This window comes from Tupaia chinensis, unplaced genomic scaffold, assembly GCF_000334495.1.
Source record: "Tupaia chinensis unplaced genomic scaffold, TupChi_1.0 Scaffold000247_1, whole genome shotgun sequence".
Classification (NCBI taxonomy): domain Eukaryota; kingdom Metazoa; phylum Chordata; class Mammalia; order Scandentia; family Tupaiidae; genus Tupaia; species Tupaia belangeri.
Genome location: NW_006159725.1, coordinates 3,425,580 through 3,449,548, shown reverse-complemented (window position 1 = coordinate 3,449,548; position 23,969 = coordinate 3,425,580). Strand labels below are relative to the sequence as shown.

At 47.6% G+C, this 23,969-nt stretch overlaps 1 protein-coding gene across 1 annotated transcript in view; it reads left to right on the top strand.

Annotated features, from left to right (window-relative positions):
* Positions 1-15,824, top strand: part of CLMP (CXADR like cell adhesion molecule) — a 129,378-nt gene extending 113,554 nt beyond the window's left edge. Inside the window, exons 3-7 of the mRNA XM_006148809.3 lie at positions 1,063-1,264; positions 3,244-3,411; positions 4,236-4,358; positions 12,988-13,129; positions 13,944-15,824. Coding sequence (XP_006148871.1) covers positions 1,063-1,264; positions 3,244-3,411; positions 4,236-4,358; positions 12,988-13,129; positions 13,944-14,229 — 921 coding nt within the window. The 3' untranslated portion in view covers positions 14,230-15,824. The remainder of the gene's footprint in view (positions 1-1,062; positions 1,265-3,243; positions 3,412-4,235; positions 4,359-12,987; positions 13,130-13,943) is intronic.
* The last annotated feature ends 8,145 nt before the right edge of the window (positions 15,825-23,969 follow it).

Genomic DNA, 23,969 nt, shown 5'->3' with positions numbered 1-23,969 from the left:
ACTCTCTCTCTCTTTCACTGGTCCAATTAAAATAATAATAAATAAAATGAAATAAACTAATAACAATTAAGAATAAATAAAATTAAATAAATAATTCTCTCAGGGAGTGGAGGAGAAAAGAAAATGCCAGATAGGCAAGGGTATGCAGAGAAAAGGTAAGTCTTCTCTCCATCCTTACCCCTTGTTCTCTTCTGCTTAGGGTGATATATGATACCATTTATCATAGAGCCTTCTAGAAATTTCCTACACTTTTTGTACTGGGGCTACACATTCGTAACTTTTTTTCCCTTGACTTAGCTGTGTGGCCCACAGTACGTAACTCAAATGTGAAATTCCTTACCCATAAAGTGGAGTGGTTCTGTACATTTAATGAAACTAGGATGTTATAATTAAAGACTGCACAGGGGCCAGCAGGTGGCATGGTGGCTAAGGTGTTGGACTCCCACATGGCCGACCATGGTTCTAGTCTCAAACCCCAAAGGCTTGAAAATCATGCCAGGCAAGCATGTGTGCATGCCGAGAATCCCAGGAGGAGAATGGAAGAGAAGGGATTGTACCACGGCCATTCCCACTTGTGGGGGGCGATTTCTCATTTTCCGTCTCTCTGTTTCTCTCCAGAGAGTGCATGCACCCTATGGCAAAATGATTAATTGAAAAGTTAAACACTATACAGTATGAGGTGGTGTTCTTCTTGAAAGGAAACACAAAGCTGTGGCATGGTGGTTAGGGCACTGGACTCCCACATGGCTGACTGTGGTTTGAGTCCCAAACCTGGTGGCTTGCTTTCTTGCTCTCCCTCTCTCTCTCTGGTCAAACCAAGTAATAATAATAATAATAATGAATAAATTAAATAGTAAAGAAATAATTCTTTAGAAAGGAAACACGGAGCCTTCGCAAATGTACTTCTAACTCGTATTTAGCACAGAGGGCCCTTGGACCCTAGAATCAGCCCTAGGCTGGACGGCTCTGGGTCCCACTGGAAGTATGCTTCCCCTCCTCTTGACACCAGCAGGAGAGGAAGCTGGAGCCACACGCCTGACCCAGCGTTGGTCCGCCCCACAGGTGATCACGTACTCCAGCCGCCATGTCTACAACAACCTGACCGAGGAACAGAAGGGCCGCGTGGCCTTCGCTTCCAACTTTCTGGCAGGGGACGCCTCCCTGCAGATTGAGCCTCTGAAGCCCAGCGACGAGGGCCGGTACACCTGCAAGGTGAAGAACTCGGGGCGCTACGTGTGGAGCCACGTCGTCCTGAAGGTCTTAGGTAAGCAGGGGCGCCCGGGCCACTGCCCTCGCTGTCTCTGGGAGGCCAGCCTCATGCTTGCCACTTGTGTTACCCAGGCCCGGTGCCTTGGGAGGACATGGACATGTTCCCGGAAAGAGAAGGTACACATTTTTTCATGGTTGTGTATTCCAAAATTTAAACATGCTCTAATTAAAAATATGAATGGCTGACTGAAGTTTGAGTCCCAGACCTGGTGGCTTGAAAAATCACACCAGGTGCATGTGCATGTGTGCCCAAAACCCCAGAAGGAGACTGGAGGAGAAGAGATTGTGGTGTGGCCATCCCCCTGGGGGGTGATTTCTCACTTTCTGTTTCTCTGTCTTTCTGTCTCTCTCTGTCTCTCTGGTGAGCGCACATGCCATACAACAACAACAAAAAACTCTCTTAAAAAAAAAAATTAAAATGTGTGTGTGTGGGACCAGCAGTTAGGGTAATGGCTATGTCACTGGACTCCCTTGTAGTCAACTGCAGTTCGTGTCCTGGATCCAGTGGCTTAAACTCACGCCAGGCATGTGTGCGTGCGTGCCTAAGATCCAGAGAGGAGAATGGAAGAGAATGGATTGAGGCGTGGCCATCCTCCCTGGTGGGTGATTTCTCGCATTCTGTCTCCCTGTCTCTCTCTGTCTTTCTGGCGAGTGCACACACCCTATAGCAAAAACCTCTCAAAAAAAAGAAACTTTATTACATGTGTGTGTGTGTGTGTGTGTGTGTGTGTGTGTGTATGCAATTAGTACTAATTAAGATATTACTAACTCAAACAAGAGGAAAAAGGGAAACAAAACCAACATATTCAACTACATTAAACTTTTAAACCTAGACAATAAAATATTTGATATGCAAATTAAGAGAAGTCATGTAACTGACAAAATATTAGAATCTAGGAAGTAGAACACCTACAAGTCAGTTTTAAAAGATGAGTAATAGAAAGATTAGCCAAACTGTGTAAGCAAGCGTCATAAACATGAAAATATGCTATAAGAGGCCAAAACATACACCCAAAAATACTCTTCTTCAGCACATTTTAGAATGACTATATAGAGGTGATGCAAAGGATCAGCTCTACAAAATTATCCTTTCGTAACAGAAATTTACATCCATTTACACCAGGAAAGTAAGCAGCGGATACAAGCATTTCAATGACCACTCCTTATCTGCCTAGGAAAAATTGGATCACAGGAAGAAGAGGATTAGAAGTCTGACACCTGACCCAGAAAAACAAGATACTCTGTCTTCGCCCCTGCAGGTTGCCCCAATTAGACTACCCAGTGAGTCCGTCGCCCTAATAGGAATTGGGGCATTGACCAAAAACGCTTGCTTAGGTCTTTTTGATAAGAGAAAAGTCTACGAATCATCCCTGTGTACTTCCCTCAGGCCTCAAGGAAGGAAGATGGCAAATTGCCTCGCCCTCCTGGTGCCCCAAGCTAGATGAGCCTTTCGCTTTTCTCTTAGGGCTGCCCGCTCACAACTAACTGCCTACCACAGTCCCTCTGTTTTTGGTTTTTTGGTTTTTTGTTTTTTGTTTTTTTGTTTTTTGTTTTAGAGGACAGCAAGAGCTACAGTAAGTTCTACATAATTGCTTCCAATGAATGAACTTCTACCCATTTTAGTGTCAGTAAAAGTGATACTCCAGTTTTCCTAAAACTTCCAGTATGTGTCTCTTCATGGGACAGTGATCAGGCAGTTTCTGAAGCAACCACTGACAAACGACAACAAGTACCCCTGACAAACAGCAGTGCCCCTGACAGACGACAGCAGTACCCCTGACAAGCGACAGCAGTACCCCTGCTGGAGGCTGGCACTGTGTGTGTGCGTGCGTGTGCGTGTGCAGGGCAGAGACGGGTGTGCTGTAAAGCACGGTAGTTGACACTAGGCGCGGCTGAGGACGTGGCTGTAGGACAGTTTCCCGTGAACCTGGCGTCGGGATCCGTAACCGTCCTCTCCGTTCTCCCATGTGCCAGTGAGGCCGTCCAAGCCCAAGTGCGAGCTGGAGGGAGAGCCGACGGAGGGGAGTGACCTGGCTCTGCAGTGCGAGTCGTCCTCGGGCACACAGCCCATCGCGTACTCCTGGCAGCGCGTCCGTGAGAAGGAGGGCGAGGACGAACGCCTGCCCCCCAGGTCCAAGATCGGTAAGTCTCCGTCCCCATGTGCTGAGCCAGCTGGGCAGCGCTCTGTCTGCCGGCTCTACGTCAGCTCTGTCAGCAGCTCCCTGTGTGACCTTGAATGCACTGCTGAACGTTCTGGACTTTTATTTATTAAAATTTGACCACAGAGGGACAGAGTGAGAAAGAGAGGCAAAGCGAGAGAGCAAGCCACCAGGTCTGGGACTCGAACCACAGTTGGCCATGTGGGAATCCAGCACCCTTAACCACCACGCCACCTGCTGGCCCCTGGACTTCCATTTTTTGACCCATAAAGTATGACAGAAAATTTCTTCTCTTTCTGTAAGTGGCATGCACAAATGGTTACGAAAAAGAGATTAGGAAGAAATATACTATCTATATCTGTTATATTTCATTATTCTCGATGAACCCTTAAATATTCATCTTTTTTTTCAATTGCCAGAGGGCTCATTGCTCACCTGAGAGAGAGAGAGAGATGGAGGTGGGGTGACGAAGCACCCCACAATGGGGTACAGTCATGCCACAATCCCTTCTCCATTTCTCCATCTTCTTGGGATTTGGGACACGTATGAATACTTGCCATGTTTTTCAAGCCACTGGGGCTGGGATTCAAACCATGGTCAGTGAGGGATCCACCTTCCTTAACTGCCCAGCTGTGGGGCCAGCCCAGTGTTCAGCCTTTGGAACCTTCGAGGATGCCCTGGGAAAGAACTTTTCTTCCCGTGTCCCCTCCTCAGCAGACTGTCCTAGCGAGTCTAGGTCCACAGTGCAGTAAACACCAGCTACAGACGTCATCTCTAAGGGCCCCTCTCTTCTTTCTGCTCATGTAGACTACAACAATCCCGGCCGCGTCCTGCTGCAGAACCTCACCATGTCCTCTTCCGGGCTCTACCAATGCACGGCAGGCAACGAGGCTGGGAAGGAGACCTGTGTGGTGCGAGTGACCGTGCAGTGTGAGTACCCAAAGCCACTTGTTACTATCTCTTAAAGTGTCTGTTGCTCTGATAGAAAGACACACATACATACAGATCACCCCACAAGGGTTCTGACACTGTGATCCACCCTGGGCTTCAGCTAGCCTCGGGTCATTGGGCACACACGTACCTGGCCTACTCAAGGAGGTCTGTGGACTTGAACTGAGAACCTTCCCACATGGGGTTGCTTCACAGAGCATCGTGCTTTTTTGCTATGTCACTGTCTGACCCATTCATTTTTTGCATTGTGGTTGAGTGTTAGACTTGAAAAATTTGGCAGGGGCGCTTTTTTTGCTATTGGGAACATACGCTCATCAGATAGACAGAGACAGAAAGTGAGAAACCACTCCCCAGGGGGATCACCACACTGGAATCTTCTCTCCTCCATTCTCCTCTCAGGATTTTAGGCATGCATGCACACGCACCCTGAGTGAGTTTGAAACTGCTGGTCTGGGACTTGAACTGCGGTCAACTACGAGGGAGTCCAGTGATGTAACTATTACACCATCTGCTGGTCCTGTCCAGTGTTAGACATTTTACTGATGAGTAAGGAGAAGGTGATGGCTTCAAAAGAGGATATGGCTGGGACCAGCAGTTAGCGTAATGGCTATGTCGCTGGACTCCCATGTAGTCGACCGCAATTCGTGTCCTGGACCTGGTGGCTTAAAACTCACGCCGGGCGTGTGTGCGTGCGTGCCCAAGATCCCGAGAGGAGAATGGAGGAGAAGGGATTGCGGCGTGACCATCCCCCATGGGGGGTGATTTCTCGCTTTCTGTCTCTCTGTCTCTTTCTGTCTGGCTGGCGAGCACACGCGCCCTATAGTGAAAACCTCTAAAAACAAAACAAAACAAAACAACAAAAAAAAGAGGATGTGGTGTTACCAAAATCGAATCAATAGTTGTGAGGACCAATTCACAGTTCTAGCTCATTCTGTACCTACGAGTGAATTAATCAGCCCCCTACAAGTGACTATGCCCAAGAGGAGATCAAATAAATACCAGTCTAAAAAAAAACAAAACCAAGGAGCCAGCAGATGGTTTTGCAGTTATGTTGTGGACTCTCACATGGCCAACCGCAGTTCGAGTCCCAGATCTAGTGACTTGAAGCTCAGGCTGGGCACATGCGCATGTGTGTCTAAAATCCCAAGAGGAGAATGGAGGAGAAGGGATTGCAGTGTGGCCATCCCCCTTGGAGGGTAATTTCTCACTTTCCCCCTCACTGTGTCTGTCCCTCTGCCAGGCACATGTGCCCTAAGGCAAAACTTCTACCAAAAAAATGAACCAAACAAAAAACTAGCCAGCTAGTCCTCTGTCACCTCCCATCCTGGGCAAGTAGATGAGGACCCCCCCCCCCCGAGTGTTCGTGAGTGCACGTGTTTGTGTGTGTGTGATGAGAGAGAGCAGCAAGCCGACTAAGCACATTAGCTCTGGAACCAGAAGGTCATCTCCACCGTGCTAGTATGTACTGATAACCATGCAGTGCCGTGGGCGCATTCCTTAACCTCCCCATGTGTTCTCATGTAACAGTAACTGCCTCACAGAGATGTTGTGAACGTTAAGTAGGGCCGGCCTCACGGTCCAGTAATTAAGGGAAATGAATCTCACACGGTTGACTACGGATTGAATGCCAGCCCGGCAGTTTGAAATACACACTGGGCCCGTGTGCACACACCCAAATCCCCACAGAATAGAGAAACGGGAGAGAAGGGATTGTGGCACAACCATATCTCCACGGAGAGGTGCTTTCTCCCTCCCTTTCTCTGTTTCTCTGTCTCTCCCTGCGGAGTAAACATATCCTCTGGCAATTTTTAAGAAAGAAAATGAAGTAAATTAATATATTCAGTTACCACTCCCTAGAAACAGCCTGTGTTCAGTAGTGTCTGTTCAATAGCATTCACTATTATCATTATTATTAATTTTCCCAATCCATGGGGGTCATTGTAGACTTTTGAACTTTGGCTCATGTTCTCGAGCCATGCTTACCAGTGTTAGAATGCATTTAGTGTAATAAACAGTAGGCCAGGATCATCATTTTTTAGGAAAGGTAAAAGTTTGAAGGGGAAAAATACAAGGTAAACCAGGTTAGAAGACAGAGTTGCTGTGGCTCACCTTCGCCCTCGCTACTTGGGAGGCTGAGGCGGGAGGGTATGGAAGTTCAAGGGCAGCCTAAATAAATAGCACAGTAAGGTGAGCTCTTAAAAAAAAAAAAAAAAAAAAAAAGTGGAGGATTAAAAAAAAAAAAAAAAAAAAAAAAAAAAAGGCGGAACCAGCAGCTGGCAAAATGGCTATGTCGCTGGACTCCCATGTAGTTGACCATAGTCCTGGACCCGGTGGCTTAAACTCACACTGGGCACGTGTACATGCATGCCCAAGATCCTGAGAGAAGAATGGAGGAGAAGGGATTGTGGTGTGACCATCCTCCCTAAGGGGTGATTTCTCACTTTCTGACTCTCTCTGTCTTCCTGGAGAGTGCACGGGCCCTATAGCAAAAACATCTCAAAAAAAATTAATTAATTAAAAAATTAAAATAAAAAAGAGAGAGTATGTATCTATTACTCATTTCTATGATCTATTTCTATGTAACAAATTACCCCCCAAGTTAGTGACTGGAAACGACCTTTATTCTGTTAGCTTCTGTGAGGGGAAAGCGTGGCAGAGCTGGGAGGTCTGGCTCAGGGTCCTTCCTCTGGAGAGCGTGAGCAGGTGTCAGCTAGCACAGTGGTCACGTCAGGCTCACCAGTGCTGCAGGGGCGGCTCTGAGGAGGGGCCAGGCATGCCGCAGCTGGTGGCATCCAGCCTCTACAGAAGGCTCTGGACAGATCTGCGGCTTCCTGCGGAGTGAACAATCTCAGATATGGAGGGACAAAGAAGGAAGACCTGAGGTCTTACAGATCTGAGATCTAAGAGAAAGGGCTGCAGTGCCTTCACATGGTGAAGCCTTGGCTGCTACATGCCGCTGTGACATGCCACTGCATCTGCTGTGTTCTGTTTATTAGAAGTGAGACCCAGGGCTGGCAGAAAGCGGGGTGCTTAAGGGCGCTGGACTCCCACATAGCCAACCACGGTTCGGGTCCCAGACCTGGTGGCTTTCTCTCTCTTTCTCGCTCTATCCTCTCTGGTCAAATTGAAATCAATAAATAGATAGATAAATAAAAGTAAATAAAATACTTCTTTAAAAAAATAAAAAAGAAGTGAGTCTTAAAGTCCAGATCACACTCAAAGGGAGAGGTAGCAAACTCTTTGCGGGCATGTTTTTCAAATTACCAAAGTGCAAAGTTGAATAACCAAAGTATAGGAATACATACTAAAGAACTCTTCCAAATAATCAGTAAGAAACAGCCCAGCCAAACGGGCATAAGATGGTGTTGAATAATTTTGAATAATTTTTCAACAAGTAAAATCTTGACTGTGACAAATTTAAGATTTTGTTGAGTTCATTATTGAACGAGGGAGCGAGCAGGGTATTCAAGCAGGTCCAAAGAGCATTTGAGAAGGTACAGATACACAGATAATTTAACAAACTTAGGATTGCTGGATTAGACATCAAGCCGGTTAATGTCTTATAAACTCACAGACTGATTCACAGGCTGACTCGTAGGGTTAGCCATTTAACGGGAGCAGCTGTTTCCATCTCTCGTGGATAGAAGGCTACAAGTTGTCCCTGTGGAACTGTAAATTGCCAAGCTCTGTATTTCTTTTGCCTATTTTCAAGTTTCAGATTTTTTTTTCTTTTTACAAATGTTGCAGTCAGTTCACAGAAAAAGAAATACAAATGGCCAATAACAAATATTAGAGACCTCAAAAACACTACACTTTTTAAGCTATCCGATCAGTAAAGTTAAAAACTGGCATACAGGAGGCCAGTCAGTGGTGTGGAGGTTAAGGCCCTGGATCCCACGTAGCCGACTGTGTGGTTCAAGTCTTGGACTGGCAGCTTGGAAATCGCACCGGGTATGCATCTCTGTGCCCCAACTCCAGAAAGCAGACAGGAGAAGGCACAGTGGCATGGCCATCCCTCCTAGAGGGTGGCCCTTTCCCCCTCCTGCCCCCCCTTCTGAGAGATTTAGTGATATAGAGCGTGTGTGCTCTCTGGAGAGACAGAAAGTGAGAAATGGTCCCTCGGGGGGAGGGCCACACTGCAGTCCCTTCTCTGTTCTCCTTTCGGGATTTGGGCATGCAAGCACACGCATCTGCCATGAGTTTAAGCCGCCAGGCCCAGGACTGGAACTGCAGAACTGCAGCCGACTACACGGGAGTCTAGTGATGTAACCTCTGCTGGTCTCTCTCTCTCTCTGTCTCTCTGGTAAGTGCACACACTCTATAGCAAAAACCTTAAAAAACTAAAGTCCCAGGCAGGCTCTGGAGGACAGCAGTCGAGTGCTGTGTCCTGGATGGCAGATCCCACGTCCCTACTACAGTGTGGGTCCCAGCCCAGGAAGCTTGAAGACCATGGTGTGTGTGTGTGTGTGTGTGTGTGTGTGCACGCGTGTGCGCCCACATCCTAACAGGGCGAAGAGACAGCGAGGGCTGGGCCCTGACCAAGTCCCACAGGAGGATGTGCTCTCTCTCCCTGTCTCTGGCGAGCATGTGTGTCCTCTAGCAATACGAAAAATATAGTGTAATGCCAGGACCAACAGGGGCGTGGTGGTTAAGATGCTGGACACTCCTACATGGCCGACTGCGGTTCGAGTACCGGACCTGGTGGCTTGCTTTCTCACTTTTCCTCTCTCTCTCTCTGGTCAAATTAAAATAAATGAATGAATACATAACATTAAATAAATTATTATTTTTTATAAATATAGTGTAATGCCAACTGTTAGAAAAGTCTTGAAGGAACAGGGTTTTTTTTTATTTTGTCTCGTGTATGAATTGGTGGCTTCATTTAATGTATAGATTTTCGAGGAGTAACTATGTTGAAGGAAAAGAGCCAGTGCCTAAATGCTGAGTGTATACTCCAGCAGGTTTCCAAAGTGAACTTACCCGTGTAGCCAGCATCTTTTCCTGTTTTTAGAACCTTAACTAAATGGAATCACTCCATTTCTGTCTGGCTTCTTTCACAACACATTGGCTTTGAGATTCGTCACTGCTGTTGCTTGTAGCCGTAACACACTCGTCCCCCTTGTTCCGCGGTACCCCATCGTGTGCAGATACTGCCACTTTAGAGAGAGGTGTGCTTTACAGAGAGGTGCACTCCATGTTACCCGGCAATTCATCTGCGAGTTGATGCTTTGTAAACGTTCTACAAGTGTGCATATACACATGGAGAATAATGAGAGATGATTTCTTTTTTTTTTAATTTTTTTATTTATTCCTTCATTTATTTAAATTTTGACCAGAGAGAGACACGGAAAGAGAGAGAAGGAAAGTGAGAAAGGAAGCCACCAGGCCCGGGACTCGAACCGTAGTTGGCCATATGGGAGTTTCCAGTGCCTTAACCACCACGCCACCTGCTGGTCCCGAGAGATGATTTTTAATTATGAAAAACTAAAAGCAACTTCAATTTACTTACTTATTTATTTTTAGAATTTTGCCCAAGGACACATGTGCTCCCCAGAGACAGAAAGAGAGGAAAAGTGAGAAATCACTCTACATGGAGGATGGTCACCCACAATCCCTTCTCCTTTATGTCTCTGTCCTTTTAGGGTTTGGGGCACAGGCTTGAACCTGGTTTGTTTTCACGCTGCCAGGTCCAGGGCTTGAACCATACAGCCAGCCACAAGGGATCCAGTCACCTTAACATCATGCCGCCAGCTGGCCCACTGACTTAAATTTGTAACGATAGACAATCTGTCTAGATTATGTGTTGGGGGTGGGACAACAGGGGAAACAGAATTTCCTAATTAAAATGGTTTAGATAGAATAAATATCATTCCTTTGAGACCAGAAATAAATTTAATTTCTTTAAAAGTGAAATTTTAAGGTAAGAGATCATTTAGTTTTGGGGGTTTTTTTTGAGAGGTTTTTGCTATAGGGCATGTGTGCTTGCCAGAAAGACAAAGAGAGACAGACAGAAAGCAAGAAATCACCCCCCCCCCCCCCCCCGGGGGGATGGCCACACTGCAGTCCCTTCTCCATTCTCCGCTCAGGATCTTGGGCACGTATGCACACGCGCACAGCGTGAGTCTAAGCCACCAGGTCCAGGACTCGAACTGCGGTTGACTACATGGGAATCCAGAGACATAGCCATTACACTAACTGCTGGTCCCAGAGATCATTTAGTTTTCATAGACAACAAGAAAACAATAAACAGCATGATTTTGGATTATACTTCCAAAATATAAGCAATATCTATTTACTTCTCTTTTTTTTTGAATAATATTACTTCATTTTATTCATTGTCATTATTTAATTTTTTTTTTTTTTAAGTTGACCAGAGACAGAGAAAGCAAGCTGCCAGGTCTGGGACTAGAACCGTGGTCAGCCACATGGAAGCCCAGCCTCCTTAACCACCATACCACCTGCTGGCCCCATCTATTTACTTGTTTCTATGCACAAAAAGGCTATAAGAGGACATTATGAAAATAAACGCACGGATTTTAAATTTTTTGCACCAAAATAAACCTGTACCTTTTTTGAGAGGGAGATATTTTTGGCACAGAGTACGTGTGCTCGCGGAGTGATAGAGACAGAGAAAGAGAAAATGAAGAATCACCCCCGGGAGGATGGCCATCCTGCAGTCCCTTCCACTCCATTCTCCTCTCGGGATTTTGGGCATGCACACACATGTGATCGGTGTGATTTTCAAGCCACCAGGTCCAGGACTCGAACTGTGGTTGGCCACATGATAGTCCAGTGCTTTAACCACTCCTGCTGTGCCCAACAAACTGTACTTTAATTCCATTCTCCCACAAGCTTTTGAAAGTGCCCTCAAGCATTACCCCCATCGCGGGCCCACTCCACGGTCCTGCTTCTATTGAGAGAAGGCTCCCAACTGGCGTCCTGCTTTGTCACCCACCCATGCGCAAGCCGCCTTCCCTAGAGCAGCCGTGTGTGCTCGCTCAGATACGACATCAATCACGTTATTCTCACCTTGCTCTCCAACCATGGGGCCAGCTAGAGGTGTGGTAAAGGCTGCTAGATCCAACATAGCTAATTACACGGTTCAAGTCCCAGACCCCAACAGCTTGAAACACATGCAGGGTACATGTGCATGTGTGCCCAAGTCCCCAAGAGGAGAAATGAAGGAGAAGGGAGGACCAACAGTTGGCATGATGGCTATGTCACTGGACTCCCATGTAGTCAACCACAGTTCGAGTCGCAGACCCGGTGACTTAAACTGACTCCAGCTGCGTGTGCGTGCGTGCCCAAGATCCCGAGAGGAGAATGGAGGAGAAAGGATTGCAGCGTGGCCATCCCCCCTGGGGGGTGATTTCTCAATTTCTGTCTCTCTGTCTCTCTCTTTCTGGTGAGTGCATGCTCCCTACAGCAAAAACCTCTCTAAAAAAAAAAAAAATCTTAAAAAAGGAGGAGGAGAAGGGACTGTGGCATGGCCACTCCCCTGGAGGTGCCTTCTCACGTTCCCTCTCTGGCGAGTACATGCACCCTATAGCAGATTTTAGAAAAAACCCTAAATGAGCCAGTCTCTTCTTGTCCAAGCGACGTCCCCCATTCACACTCGTCACGCTGACATCCCTTTGGTGGGAATGCTTGTTCCCACCCATCGCGAGACAGTCTCATTTCCCGTGTATACCTAACCTTGGGTGCTCTCTTTCCGGAGTCCTGGTCACCCGTCCTCCATCACCTCTGAAACATCATTCGTCCCCTTTAGCCTTCAGAGAACTTACCCATCATCTAAAATTGTCTCCATTTACTTGTTACCTGTTTTCCCCCTTCTAGAATGTAAACGCCACGAACGCAGAGACCTCGTCTGTGTTCACCAGTGCCCACTCTGCGCCTGCCCAGTACAGGCACTTAATAAACAGCTGGTGTGTGGGTGTAGGAGTGTGAGTTACTGCTGTGCAAATCATTTACCTTGACTTCTCAATTTCTAGAAGCAACTTGGCAAATCCCAACCAGCGCCTAACATGTTAAATAAAAAGGAGGAAGTCCTTTTTATTTTGCTGACAGGACAGGGGAAATTTAGAGAACACAGGGAAATCTGTTAGACCGAAGGACTGCCTAAATATTATCCTGTTAATGTTGCAAAATCTTTGAAACTGATACAGTAATTCTCCCAGCCCCGTTTTTTTATTTTTAAAAATTATCTATTTAATTTTATTATTTTTCAACTTGACCAGAGAAAGACAGAGAGAGGGGAAAAAAGGGAGAATGAGAAAGCAAGCTGCTCGGTCTGGGACTCGAACCGCTGTCAGCCATGTGGGTGTCCAGTGCCTTAACCCCCTCGCCACCTGCTGGCCCCTGCCCCAGTTTCATCACCTGAACTGAACCAACCCATACTTTTTCACTGAGGTCGGGGCCAGCTGCTCCACTGGTGAATCGCAGAAACATGAAGTGGGATGGTCATACACCAAGAAAGGGAACTGGGGCACCCTCAGGGAGACAGAGTGAAGGCCTGGAGACTCTCAGCCTGTCTGGCTTGTGGTTTTGAGTCCCTGTACTTCCCAGCTCATGGCTTGGTGTTGTCTGTGCTTGTGCTTCTGAGAAACAGATGTGCAGAGCGTTGGCACGGTGGCAGGAGCCGTGACAGGCATCGTGGCTGGAGCCCTGCTGATCTTCCTCTTGGTGTGGCTGCTAATCCGAAAGAAAGGCAAAGAAAGATACGAGGAAGAAGAGAGACCCAACGAAATTCGGTACGCCTCCCCAAACCCACGTCTACTGACTTCCTTTCTAGAGCCCGCTCCATAGTGAACAGAAATAAAAAAGTCCGAGTTCCCTCAGAACCACGAATCTGCTAGCATATTGTTCTGGCGAGGGGGAGTTCCAGCCTGAGAGCCGAAGCTCTGGATTGCCCAGACTTCATCTGGAACTGTCCACCCTCAACAAAGTTCAACTCCACTTCGAATTCGCTCCCGCTTATAAGGAGCATAGAAGAATGGGTATAGCAGGGCTGGTGGTGGTGGTGGTGAAGGGCGCTGGACTCCCACACGGCCGACTGAGGGTGGAGTCCCAGACCTGGCAGCTTGCTTTCTCACTCTCTGTTTCTCTCTGGTCCAGTTAAAATAAATAAAATAAATAAATACATAAATAAATAAAGCTAAATACAATAATTCTTTAAAAAAAAAAGAAGAATGGGTATAGCATCTGGGCCATGAAAGGTTTAGGTAGACAGAGACTCACAATCTGGAGATTCTGAGATTCTCAAAAAATGGGTTATAGCCTTGGGACCAGCAGTTGGCATAATGGCTATGTTGCTGGACTCCCATATAGCCCCCCATGGTTCGAGTCCCAGCCCCGGTGGCTTAAAATCACGCCAGGCACGTGTGTGCGTGCCCAAGATCCCAAGAAGAGAAAGGAGGAGAAGGGATTGTGGTGTGGCCATCCCCCCCTGGGGGGTGATTTCTCGTTCTCTGTCTTCCTGGCAAGCGCACGCGCCCCGTAGGCAAAACCTCTCAAAAAACAAAACAAAACAAAAAACACCTTTCCTTTGCTGTCTTTCCTCCCCAGAGAAGACGCGGAGGCCCCGAAGGCCCGCCTGGTGAAGCCCAGCTCCTCCTCCTCGGGCTCGCGCAGCTCCCGCTCCGGGTCCTCCTCCACGCGCTCCACGGCCAACAGCCAGCGGACTCTGTCCACCGAGGCGGCGCCCCCGGCCCCTGCCCAGCAGCCCTGCAGCCGGCTGGGGCCCGAGGGGAGAGGCGCCGAGCCGAAGAGGGCGCACCACGCCACCTTGACCAAAGCCAGAGCCGCGCCCAGCGTGGTCCCCAGCCAGAGCAGAGCCTTCCAGACCGTCTGAGGCTGAGCGGACCCGATTCCCGCGCTCCCCGAGTCACTGGAGCTGTCGCCAGCCACACGCCCCCTACCCTCAACCAGAGAGGTCCCCTCAGTAGCACGGAGCTTTGCACGAACCAGCGGGAGAGCACCCTCTCTGGCGGCACCACCCACCAGGGGAAGGGGCGGACCGTCTCCGAGCAGGACCTCCCGTGCCTTCAGGCCCAGCGCGAAGGCCGGATCAAACCTGTTTGCTGAGAGGACCTGGGACGGGCTGGGGAAGGCGTGGTGAAATCCTCACTTCCCGCCTCAGGTGTTTTGTACTATGCTTTGAGTCATCGCTGTCAGGAAGAAATGAGGTGTTGCTCGTGTTTTCTATGCATTTCTGCAAACTTACTGGATACCGTGAGTTTTCAATGGTCAAGCAGAACCCACAGCCTTACTCTAACGTCTGCACCACACCCGGCTGCGGCTGCCCCTTCGAGGAACTCCAGAAAAGGAAACGGTCTCTTCCATGCCCACTTGACTGCCTGTCTTACAGTTTAGGTATTAATTTCAAGGGACGCTGAAATAGTGGGAGAGGGAGAAGAACGGATTTCTCCCACTCAACCTCATGCTTAAGTAGGAGTCCCCAAATAAGAGCTAAAAAGGGAGTCTAACAACGCAAAAAGGGATGGAGCGCAGCTTTCCACCCTGAGAGCACTCAGACTGCTGATGCACATCTGTCCCGACGCTGGACAGCTGAGGTCGCCCCTCCAATCCACCACGCTGAGGTTTCCCCGGTGGGTACCTCTGGAGGACGAAAATATTCACATGTCATTTAACACTGTCCTTAGAAAGACATCTTCTAGAAAAAAAGATTAGGGACACTAGAAGGTCACCTGACATACATTACAGTCTCTTTGTGAGGACAGGTGAGACCAGAGTTTCAAGCCTGGCGGGACTAGAAAGGGAGATTGGATCAGTTTTCTCTTCAGAGGTCCGGGAATGACGTAAGGAAGTCTAGGATGGAGCGAACTTGGAGCTTGCTTTCATTTTTAGAAGCACGTGAACATGGGACTTTCAGTGATCCTAGGCCTGGAATTATTAAGATGATCAGGGATCGCCACTGTTTCCTAAAGACATAGTAGGCCCCATAACTTACCTCCTGAGAGGCTGAAACAGAGAAATGCAGTATTTTCCCAGCCTCAGGCTCCAGGGGGGTCAAACTCTGGGCTGGGAGGACAGGGAACTGATATTCAGGGGAAAGACGGTGAGAATAACCAGCTGGTGGCAGGGGAGGGCTGGGCTAGTGCCCCTTCACGTTTCAGCTGTCAGCCTCTTGGGAGGGATTAGCAGATAGGATTAACCAGGGTAGCCCCTTCAAAAGGCCATGTGTGGAGAGGTGTCTGAGGAATAAAAAGCAGCAGCCTCAAATACAGTAACCTAGTTTTGAATCATCTTGGTAACTCTGATACCTACAGCACAAATGAAATAGCTCTTCAAGGAACCCAACACGAACACCAGCTTGATCACCATTGGTAGAGCAGAGTACGTATTACAAGGGGCAGCCAGTGGCATGGTGGTTAAAGCGCCCGGACCCTGCATGGTCAACCGTGTGGTTCAAATCCCAGACTCGGCAGCCTGAAAAACACAATGGGCGTCCATGTATGTGTGCCCCAGATCCCAACAGGAGAGACAGCGATGCCTCTGTGGCCTGGCCATCCCCATGGGGGCTGATTTCTCACTTTCTACCCACCCCATCCCCCAGGACCTGTGCCCTCTGGCAAAATTTTTTTTTAAAGTAGGCTGGACGAAAGACAAAATAATGTTGAATAAGGTGATGAAGGATTGCTTCTAAAATGAGAGTCAGATGTCTAAAAGGGAAAGGCTGATCGGGAATTCTGCACCTTTTTTTTTTTTTTTTTCCATTCCTCACCAGTGTCCCCATATGTGCAAATGCTTTTCCTTCTAAAGCCCTTCCCTAGGAGCTTATCCTTAGGTGGAAGATTTGAGTCTTCTTTTCAAAAAGTGGATAATAACAAACACTGAGCAAGCATCTCAAGAATGTCTGCTATTTATTGAAAAGGACTGACAATGGCAATGCTTTTTATACCAACACTGTCTCACTGTGAGAGAGAAAACCCTTTACTGGCTTACTCTCCGGGGATTGTGACATCGGGCAACCTATCATTTCTGCTATGCAGTTCCCAGAACCTCATTCCTAGAGAACATTCCTGAGCCAGCTAGGTGCAGTCTGTTCTTATCTACCTTTAAACCTGCCCCGGGGTATGCGGTGGACAGCAGGCATCAGCCCTCTCAGCATTCTTTAAAGATGCTAGTTGTCAGAAGACTGAAATGTCAACTAAATATCCCAATCGTTTTGGAAATAAATCCACTCACAATGAAAACCCGCAACAAATACAAAGGACAGATTACACTAAGCGCCAAGAAATGCAAACAGTGGAAGGGTCTGAGAGGTAAGGCGCTGAGATTTTAGTAGTGAGCGCACTCTGCTTTGAGTCAGGTGTTTGGGTTTAGAGATGATGGGTTCAGGATAAAACTGGAGTCACAAACCATTCTCTGCTGGCTTTACAGGTCAAATAAATGTGATCCTTTCACCTAATGCAAATAGGGGATAAGATAACCAAGTGGTATTAGAAAAGGGTTGTAGGAAGCAGATACAGGTGGTATAATGTGGATGTTTAGAGAGTAACCATTTCAATAAAATATATAAACCAAACTTCAATTTATGAAATAATGAAACTGATGCTTTTGCTATTATACTGTATAAAAACAATTTCAGAATTCATGTTGCAAAAGACACATGATTTTGCTTCATTTCTGGTGTTAAGCTGTTTATATTTCAATTTTAACTTCTAAGTTGCCTTGTAATTGGGACTGTGTTCGAATATCACAAAGACCAAATATTTATTATCGATGCTTCTGTATCAGCAATTAAAAAATAAAGAAGGTGGTACTGTCGGAGAGACGAAAGCGCACTGGAAATCTGTTTATCGGCTGCTGCCAAAAGAAACAGAGGAACGGAGCCTGAACGCGAGCTCTGTATTGGCTTCGGTCAGACACTCCGAGTACTTGTGAAGGGTAAGTAGACAGCAGATGTCAAGAGGTATGAGCTCCTGCCCTGGAGGCCTTGGGCGAAGTGAACAAGTAGTAACTGCTGAGCAAGCATGCGGGGTCCAGATTGAAGTGTCAACAGAAAAGCACACACTGAGGGGTTCGAGAAGGGCTGACAGACAGGTATGTATGGAGATTAAAATATATTTGCAAAAAAACCTCACAGAAGCCCACCACCCCGTCAGGCGTTTCCAAAAAGTTCAGGAAAGGCCAGCGGTACTGCATGCTGCTCTGAGGCACTCCCAGGTGGGACGGTTCCTGGTTCAAGTCCAAAGACCTACCCCAGTAAGCAGAGCGTATGCATGCCCCTGACCTGGGGCTGGCCAGAAGCTGGGAATGGGCTGAGGCACTGGAACCCTCTTTTTTTTTTTTTTGGAGAGGTTTTTGCTATAGGGCACGTGCACTCGCCAGACAGACAGAGACAGAGACAGAAAGCGAGAAATCACCCCCCAGGGGGATGCCATGCCGCAATCCCTTCTCTCGGGATCTTGGGCACGCACATGCACCCAGCGTGAGTTGTAAGCCACCGGGTCCGGGATGCGAACCGTGGTTGACTACATGGGAATCCAGCGACATAGCCATTACGCCAACTGCTGGTCCCACTGGAACCTTCTTAGGAGTGCTGTCTCTCTCTCTCTCGTGCTCTCTCACTCATGGAATAAACAAAAACATAAAAAAGCAGAAAAGATTCATGGAAAATGTGTTTCATAAACAAACTGCATGGATGGGACGAGCAGTTGGCGTAATGGCTATGTCACTGGGCTCCCATGTAGCTGACCGTGGTTCAATTCCTGGACCCGGTGGCTTAAACTCAATTTTGGGTGCATGTGCGTGCGTGCCCAAGATCACGAGAGGAAAATGGAGGAGAGGGAATTGCGGCATGGCCATCCCCCTTGGGGGTGATTTCTCACTTTCTGTCTCTGTCTTTCTGGTGAGCGCACGGCACCCTACAGCAAAAACCTCTCACCTCTCAAAAAAAAAAAAAAAAAAGCATGAATTTCAAAATATTTTGGTACCAAAATAAACTCGTTATTTCATTTTCCCACAAACTTTTTTTTTTTAGAGGTTTTTACTATAGGGTGCATTCGCTTGTCAGACAGACAGAGACAGAGACAGAAAGCGAGAAATCACCCCCCCGGGGAGGGGGCATGGCCATGCCACAATCCCTTCTCCTTCATTCTCCTCTCGGGATCTTGGGCACACATGCACATGCACCCTGCATGAGTTTAAGCCACCGGGTCCAGGACTCGAACTGCAGTCAACTACTTGGAAGTCCAGTGATGTAGCCATTATGCTAACTGCTGGTCCCCCCACAAACTTCTTGAAGTACCCTTATCTAGTAGGAATAGAGTTATCCTCACCTACTGAACTATTATGCTGACGTCTCCATCCAGTCACATCAGCCTGGTATGGTCACATTAGGAGCAAACAAACCAAGGCTTGGCGAGGCAAAGCCCACAGCAGGGTCAGGATTCCAACCCTTGCTCTGCTCGTAGACACGAGAACTCTCAGAGCCTGAGTAGTCGCCATGGCCACTCCTGGACCTCTTGAGCCCCATCCTAAACTGTGGATGTCCTCCTTTTCCCCTGCTTTCTTCTGTACCCTAAAGCTCTCACCCATGCTGGGACACACTTACTACAGTTAAGTCCACGCTTCAGTGTCCCCTGGTTCTGCACGTAAGGACAGCATCCCCACCCTCGTGACTGCCTGGGATGTTTTTCATGTGGTGAAGTAATGACAGGCTTGAAATTTGTATGTAATTCTTGTTGACTGTTAAGAACAGAACATCTTGAACACATCAAGGTGAAGAAATTTAATGTCAGGTCTTCGGAGAGACAAAAACTATAAGCTGCATTGAGTGGGTACAGCTGATGCTCCTAAAATGATAAGGGCGGGACCAGGAGGTGGCGTGGTTAAGGCAATGGACATTCTTACAGGCTGACCATGGTTCGAGTCCCAGGCCTGGTGGTTTGCTTTCTCACTTCCCCTCTGTCTCTCTGCGTCTCTGTCAGATAAATGAATGAATAAAATTAAATAATTCTTTAAAAAAATATATAAGGACCTATCAAAATGTGTACAGATCTCAACCACTTCTGGGTAGTCCTTGTAGAAGTAATTGTTTATAATAATTTGAGGCTGACTTCCTGTTTCTCTTGTTCTTTTTTTGTATCTTGTTTTTGTTGCCTTTGCTGTACAGAAAAGTTACAAAACAAGGAAATTCAGTTTTGCTACTTACTCCTGAGCAGCTCTGATGAGTTCAATTAGTAAAACATAAGGAGCACAATTTGTACAACACCTCCTCTCCACAGTACAGGGGCTAAAACGGGGTGACTTTTAAAAGGAATTTTTTTTTTTTGAGAGATTTTTGCTATAGGACATTTGTGCTTGCCAGAAAGACAGAGAGAGACAGAGACAGAAAGTGAGAAATCACCCCCAGGGGCGAGCCGCAATCCCTTCTCCTCTCTTATCCTCTCAGGATCTTGGGCACACACGCACACATGCCTGGCCTGAGTTTAAGCCTCCAGGTCCAGGACTCAAACGGTCCGCTACATGGGAGTCCAGCGACACCCTTAAATTCCCTTTAGGGGTCAGCAGTTGGCATAATGGCTGTGTGGCTGGACTCCTGCATGGTAGACAGAGGTTCAAGTCCTAGACTCAGAGGCTTGAACTCACACCAGGCTCATGGACCCCAAATTCTGAGAGAGTGGAGAAGGGACTGTGCTGTGGCCATCCCCCCAGGCGGTGATTTCTCAGTTTCTGTCTGTTCCTCTGGTGAGCACACATGCCCTATAGCAAAACTCTCTTAGAAGAAAAGGAATTTTAAAGTAAAAAGCAATCTAGCCTGAGTTAAAATCATAAACTGTGTAATGAAATATTTCTGATTTTGAAAAATTCAGGTTCAGCTAGGGATCATAAACAAATGACTTGATCTGAGCCTTAATTTCCTTATCTGAACCCAAAAAGATCTGCCAAAAAAACAGTTGTAGTGAGGATCACTTAGGAGATTATATGTTAAGGGTTTAGAATGTTGCTCTGCAAATAAGCCATTTAATAAAACGCCAACGGGGACCAGCAGGTGGTGTAGTGGTTAAGGCGTTGGACTCCCACATGATCAACCATGGTTCAAGTCCCAGTGGTTTGAAACTCAAGCTCAGCAGCACATGTGCATGAATGCTCAAAATCCCAAGACTAGAGAAGGTTCTGCGTTGTGGTCATATCCCCCACCCCACCCCCGCCAGGGGTGAGTTTTCACTTTCTACTTGTCTCTCTGGCAAGCGCAGGTGTCTTCTACAAAAATTTCTCAAAACCCCCAAAATATCACCAATGGAAAAAAACTCTAACACCAATGAACATTATTCTAGGGGCGAGGGTGACGTAAGACATGTAACCTGGTGGGGGGACAATATATAGGACACAAAGGCACTGGATATTTGAAGGTATGCTCTTCCCTAACTCCAGTAACATATCCGGTTGCAGTGAGAAAATATGAATAACAGCTTGAGTCATTCGTTTTCAAATTCCCGATGAAATGCAGTACACCAAGTCCCTGCGCAAGCAGAGCGTGCACTGCATCTTTTAGTCATGTCACTGGTTCCAAGAAAGGTTGCTTTTAAAATCTGAGATTTTGAAGATACATAAATTCATCATTCCTGTTTGATATTGAGTTAATTTTTAAAACTGCGTACTTATTAATGTGATACATGTAATAAAAAAAAAAATTGTGGGACCAGCGGGTAGCATGGTGGTTAAGGTGCTGGACACTCCCACATGGCTGACCACGGTTTGAGTCCTGGACCTGGCAGCTTGCTTTCTCACTCTTTCTTTCTGTCTCTCTCTGGTCAAATTAAAATAAATGAATGAATAAATAAAATTAAATAATTCTATTTTTAAAAAATTTTGCTAGAGGGCATGTGAGCTCACCAAAGACAAAAAATGAGAAAGCATCGCCCACAGGGGGTGGTCAGACCACAATCTCCTCTCTGTTTCTCCTTTTGGGCGTACACACACACGTATCCAGTGTGGTTTTCAAGCTACTAGGTCTGGGACTTGAACAGCGCTATGGGGCACTTGGGGTCCAGTTGCTTTAACTACCACACTATGGGCTAGCCCTGTACCGGGTAATACTGAGACAAATGATCCAATTAAATTGTAAACCGGAAATGTTTTGGAAAAAAAAGGTCAAAGGCTGATCAATTTGGCATTGCCATGTTACCTAATAGATTATGACAACTGAGATAATTTAGAAGTTTCTTCAGTGAACAGTACCTTAATAGTCTTTCAGTAATCACCAGTAATGATTCTGCAAAGCAATCAACCTGGAAAGCCTTGGCTGGCTGACTCTTACTCTGGAGTCCCTTCAGGTTGTTTCCCCCTCTCTGGCAGGCTCATAACCCTAACCAGTGGCTGAGACATGACTTCTTCCCCCGGACTGAATCCTACCTGCACCCACGCCACAACATAAATGGAGCCCACAGCCTGTTTCTCAATCTCACCTTTCTTATCACACTAGCTTTGAATGTTAAGGGAAAGGGGAGATTCTTAACATTTTATGGACTTCAGATAGCTGTGAGATTGCCTTGGGACCACACCCCATGGGGTGTACTTTCTCTGGCTGCTGTACAGGCATTCAGACAATCTAAAAAAAAAGACTCTAGTTCTTACAGACTTCAGAATTCCAGGAAATAAGGACTGTAAAGATAGCTGACCTTTTAGAGAGTTATTTCATTTAATCCTTAACAACTCTGCAGTTTTACAGAAAGAGAAACAAAGACATTATCTCCACCATCACTACTACATGGTTTGAATTTTAATTCAGATCTGGGTCCAAAGTCTTGCTCTTTCTACCCCACACTGCTACAGTAAGGGTAGGACGGAAAGATTGGTGTGGCCGAAATCCCAGACCAGGGCCCGCCCCACAGCCTTAAAGGTTAGGAGACTCCAGTCTAAGCTTCCCTTTACACCAAGGGCAGTGCCTGCCATGGCGGAAAAGCCAATGTTTTGGGGGGACAGACAGGACAGGCTGAGTTTAAATCCCACATTCCATGACCTGACTTCGTGTCCAGGTTACTTCTCCATATAAAGTGGGGGGCCAGTTTCTCAGGTTTGAGGTGACAATAAACGAGGTAACACGGGCGGAGCACTCAGCACTGTTCTCAGCATGTGCTGACACTCAAAACCTTCATCATATTTCTCGGAAGTCCTAGACCCCAACTGCTGTCCCCTGTCCCCGAACGTGGTTTGATGATCTCGGGCTGTCTGAGATCCCGGCCGTTTGAGGAGGAAGAGAGAGGACAGCCATCATGGTGGGACCTTTAAACGCACAGGCTCTCAGGCATCCCGCTTATTAGCGAACACTCTTAATGCCTAGCATCTGTTCTGCGTGACCAGGAACAGACTGTCATTCTCTAGTTGCTGCTGTGGAGTGGAATACCCCAAACCAGTGGTTTAGGCCTCAGTTCTAGTCCCCAGTAGCTCAATGACTCAAAACGCTGTGTGCAGTTCAGAGATGAATTACACCAGATGCAAAATGCAAAGTGCAGGGTTGAACTCATGCCTTGGTTAAACTAAGACTGCAGGCTCGAGTGTGAAAGCTGACTGCCAACACTACAGGAAACCCAAGTGGAGGCGCATGGCACGCTTCCTGAAATCGGACTTGTTTCTAGAAACTTCACTCGTGTTAAAAAAAAAAAATCGAATTAAACCCCAGGAGCTAGGCTTGACCCTAGCTTATTAGCCAGCTGTTGATCTTCCCACCCGAAACGTCCCTGAGCCCCGTTTTCGCCTACTGCAGGGACGAGTAACAGAGCGCAGAGAACCGCTACCGCGAGGGTAGCAAATGAAAGCACCGTGCATGGCCAAAGCACTGTATAAAGTCACCATCTTGCCTCGGGAAAGCGAACTATTAATAGTACACCTCCGCGGACTTCAAGCCAACACCCTCCCCTCCCCCTGAAACGCAAATATGAAAGAAAATTCTTCCCCGATGTCTCCGTCTGTCTCCAGGCTTTCCTGGCGTTGACAAGGACAAGGTGTCCTCACTCGCGACAGCCGTTTTCGCAGACAGCCCACATGCTAGCTCTGCCGCTCATTAGGGGACCCTTAAAAACCGCGGTGGCCTGGGTGCCCTTGCTGCTGACCGGAAGGATGCAGGGACAGCCGTGCAGACACCCAAGGGCCCGGACGGCCAGGCGCACGTGCTGGCTCCCCGCCACCGCCGCCTTTGCAAGGCGTCTCTGCGTGGTCGTGTGATTTCGGATGAAAGACACTAGCTCGCGTCACGGACAATGTAAAACCTCGTGGGGTCACAAATGACACATAGCTGCCGGAACCTGGGGACTCGCTTTCAAGCCTGACTTTCTTTTCTCTTTTTTTTAGTAACTAAGTAACTGGAAAGCATGGGGCTCGGCGAGCGGGAGAGGTTCGGGCCGAGAGACACCGACCGCTCCCAGAGGTGCAGGGCTCCGGCTCCGCCATTCATAGCGCCAAGGGGCCGTGTCTGAGCGTTTCGGAGAGGCCGCGTGCCTCGAACCTCTGCTGACGGCTGCTCCGGGCACTGCGCGAACGCGGAGACCCCGAGCCCGCGCACTCCAACCTAGGGACCCTGGAGCTGACTCCCCGCGCAGCGCGTGGGGCCGGCGGGGTCTCGAC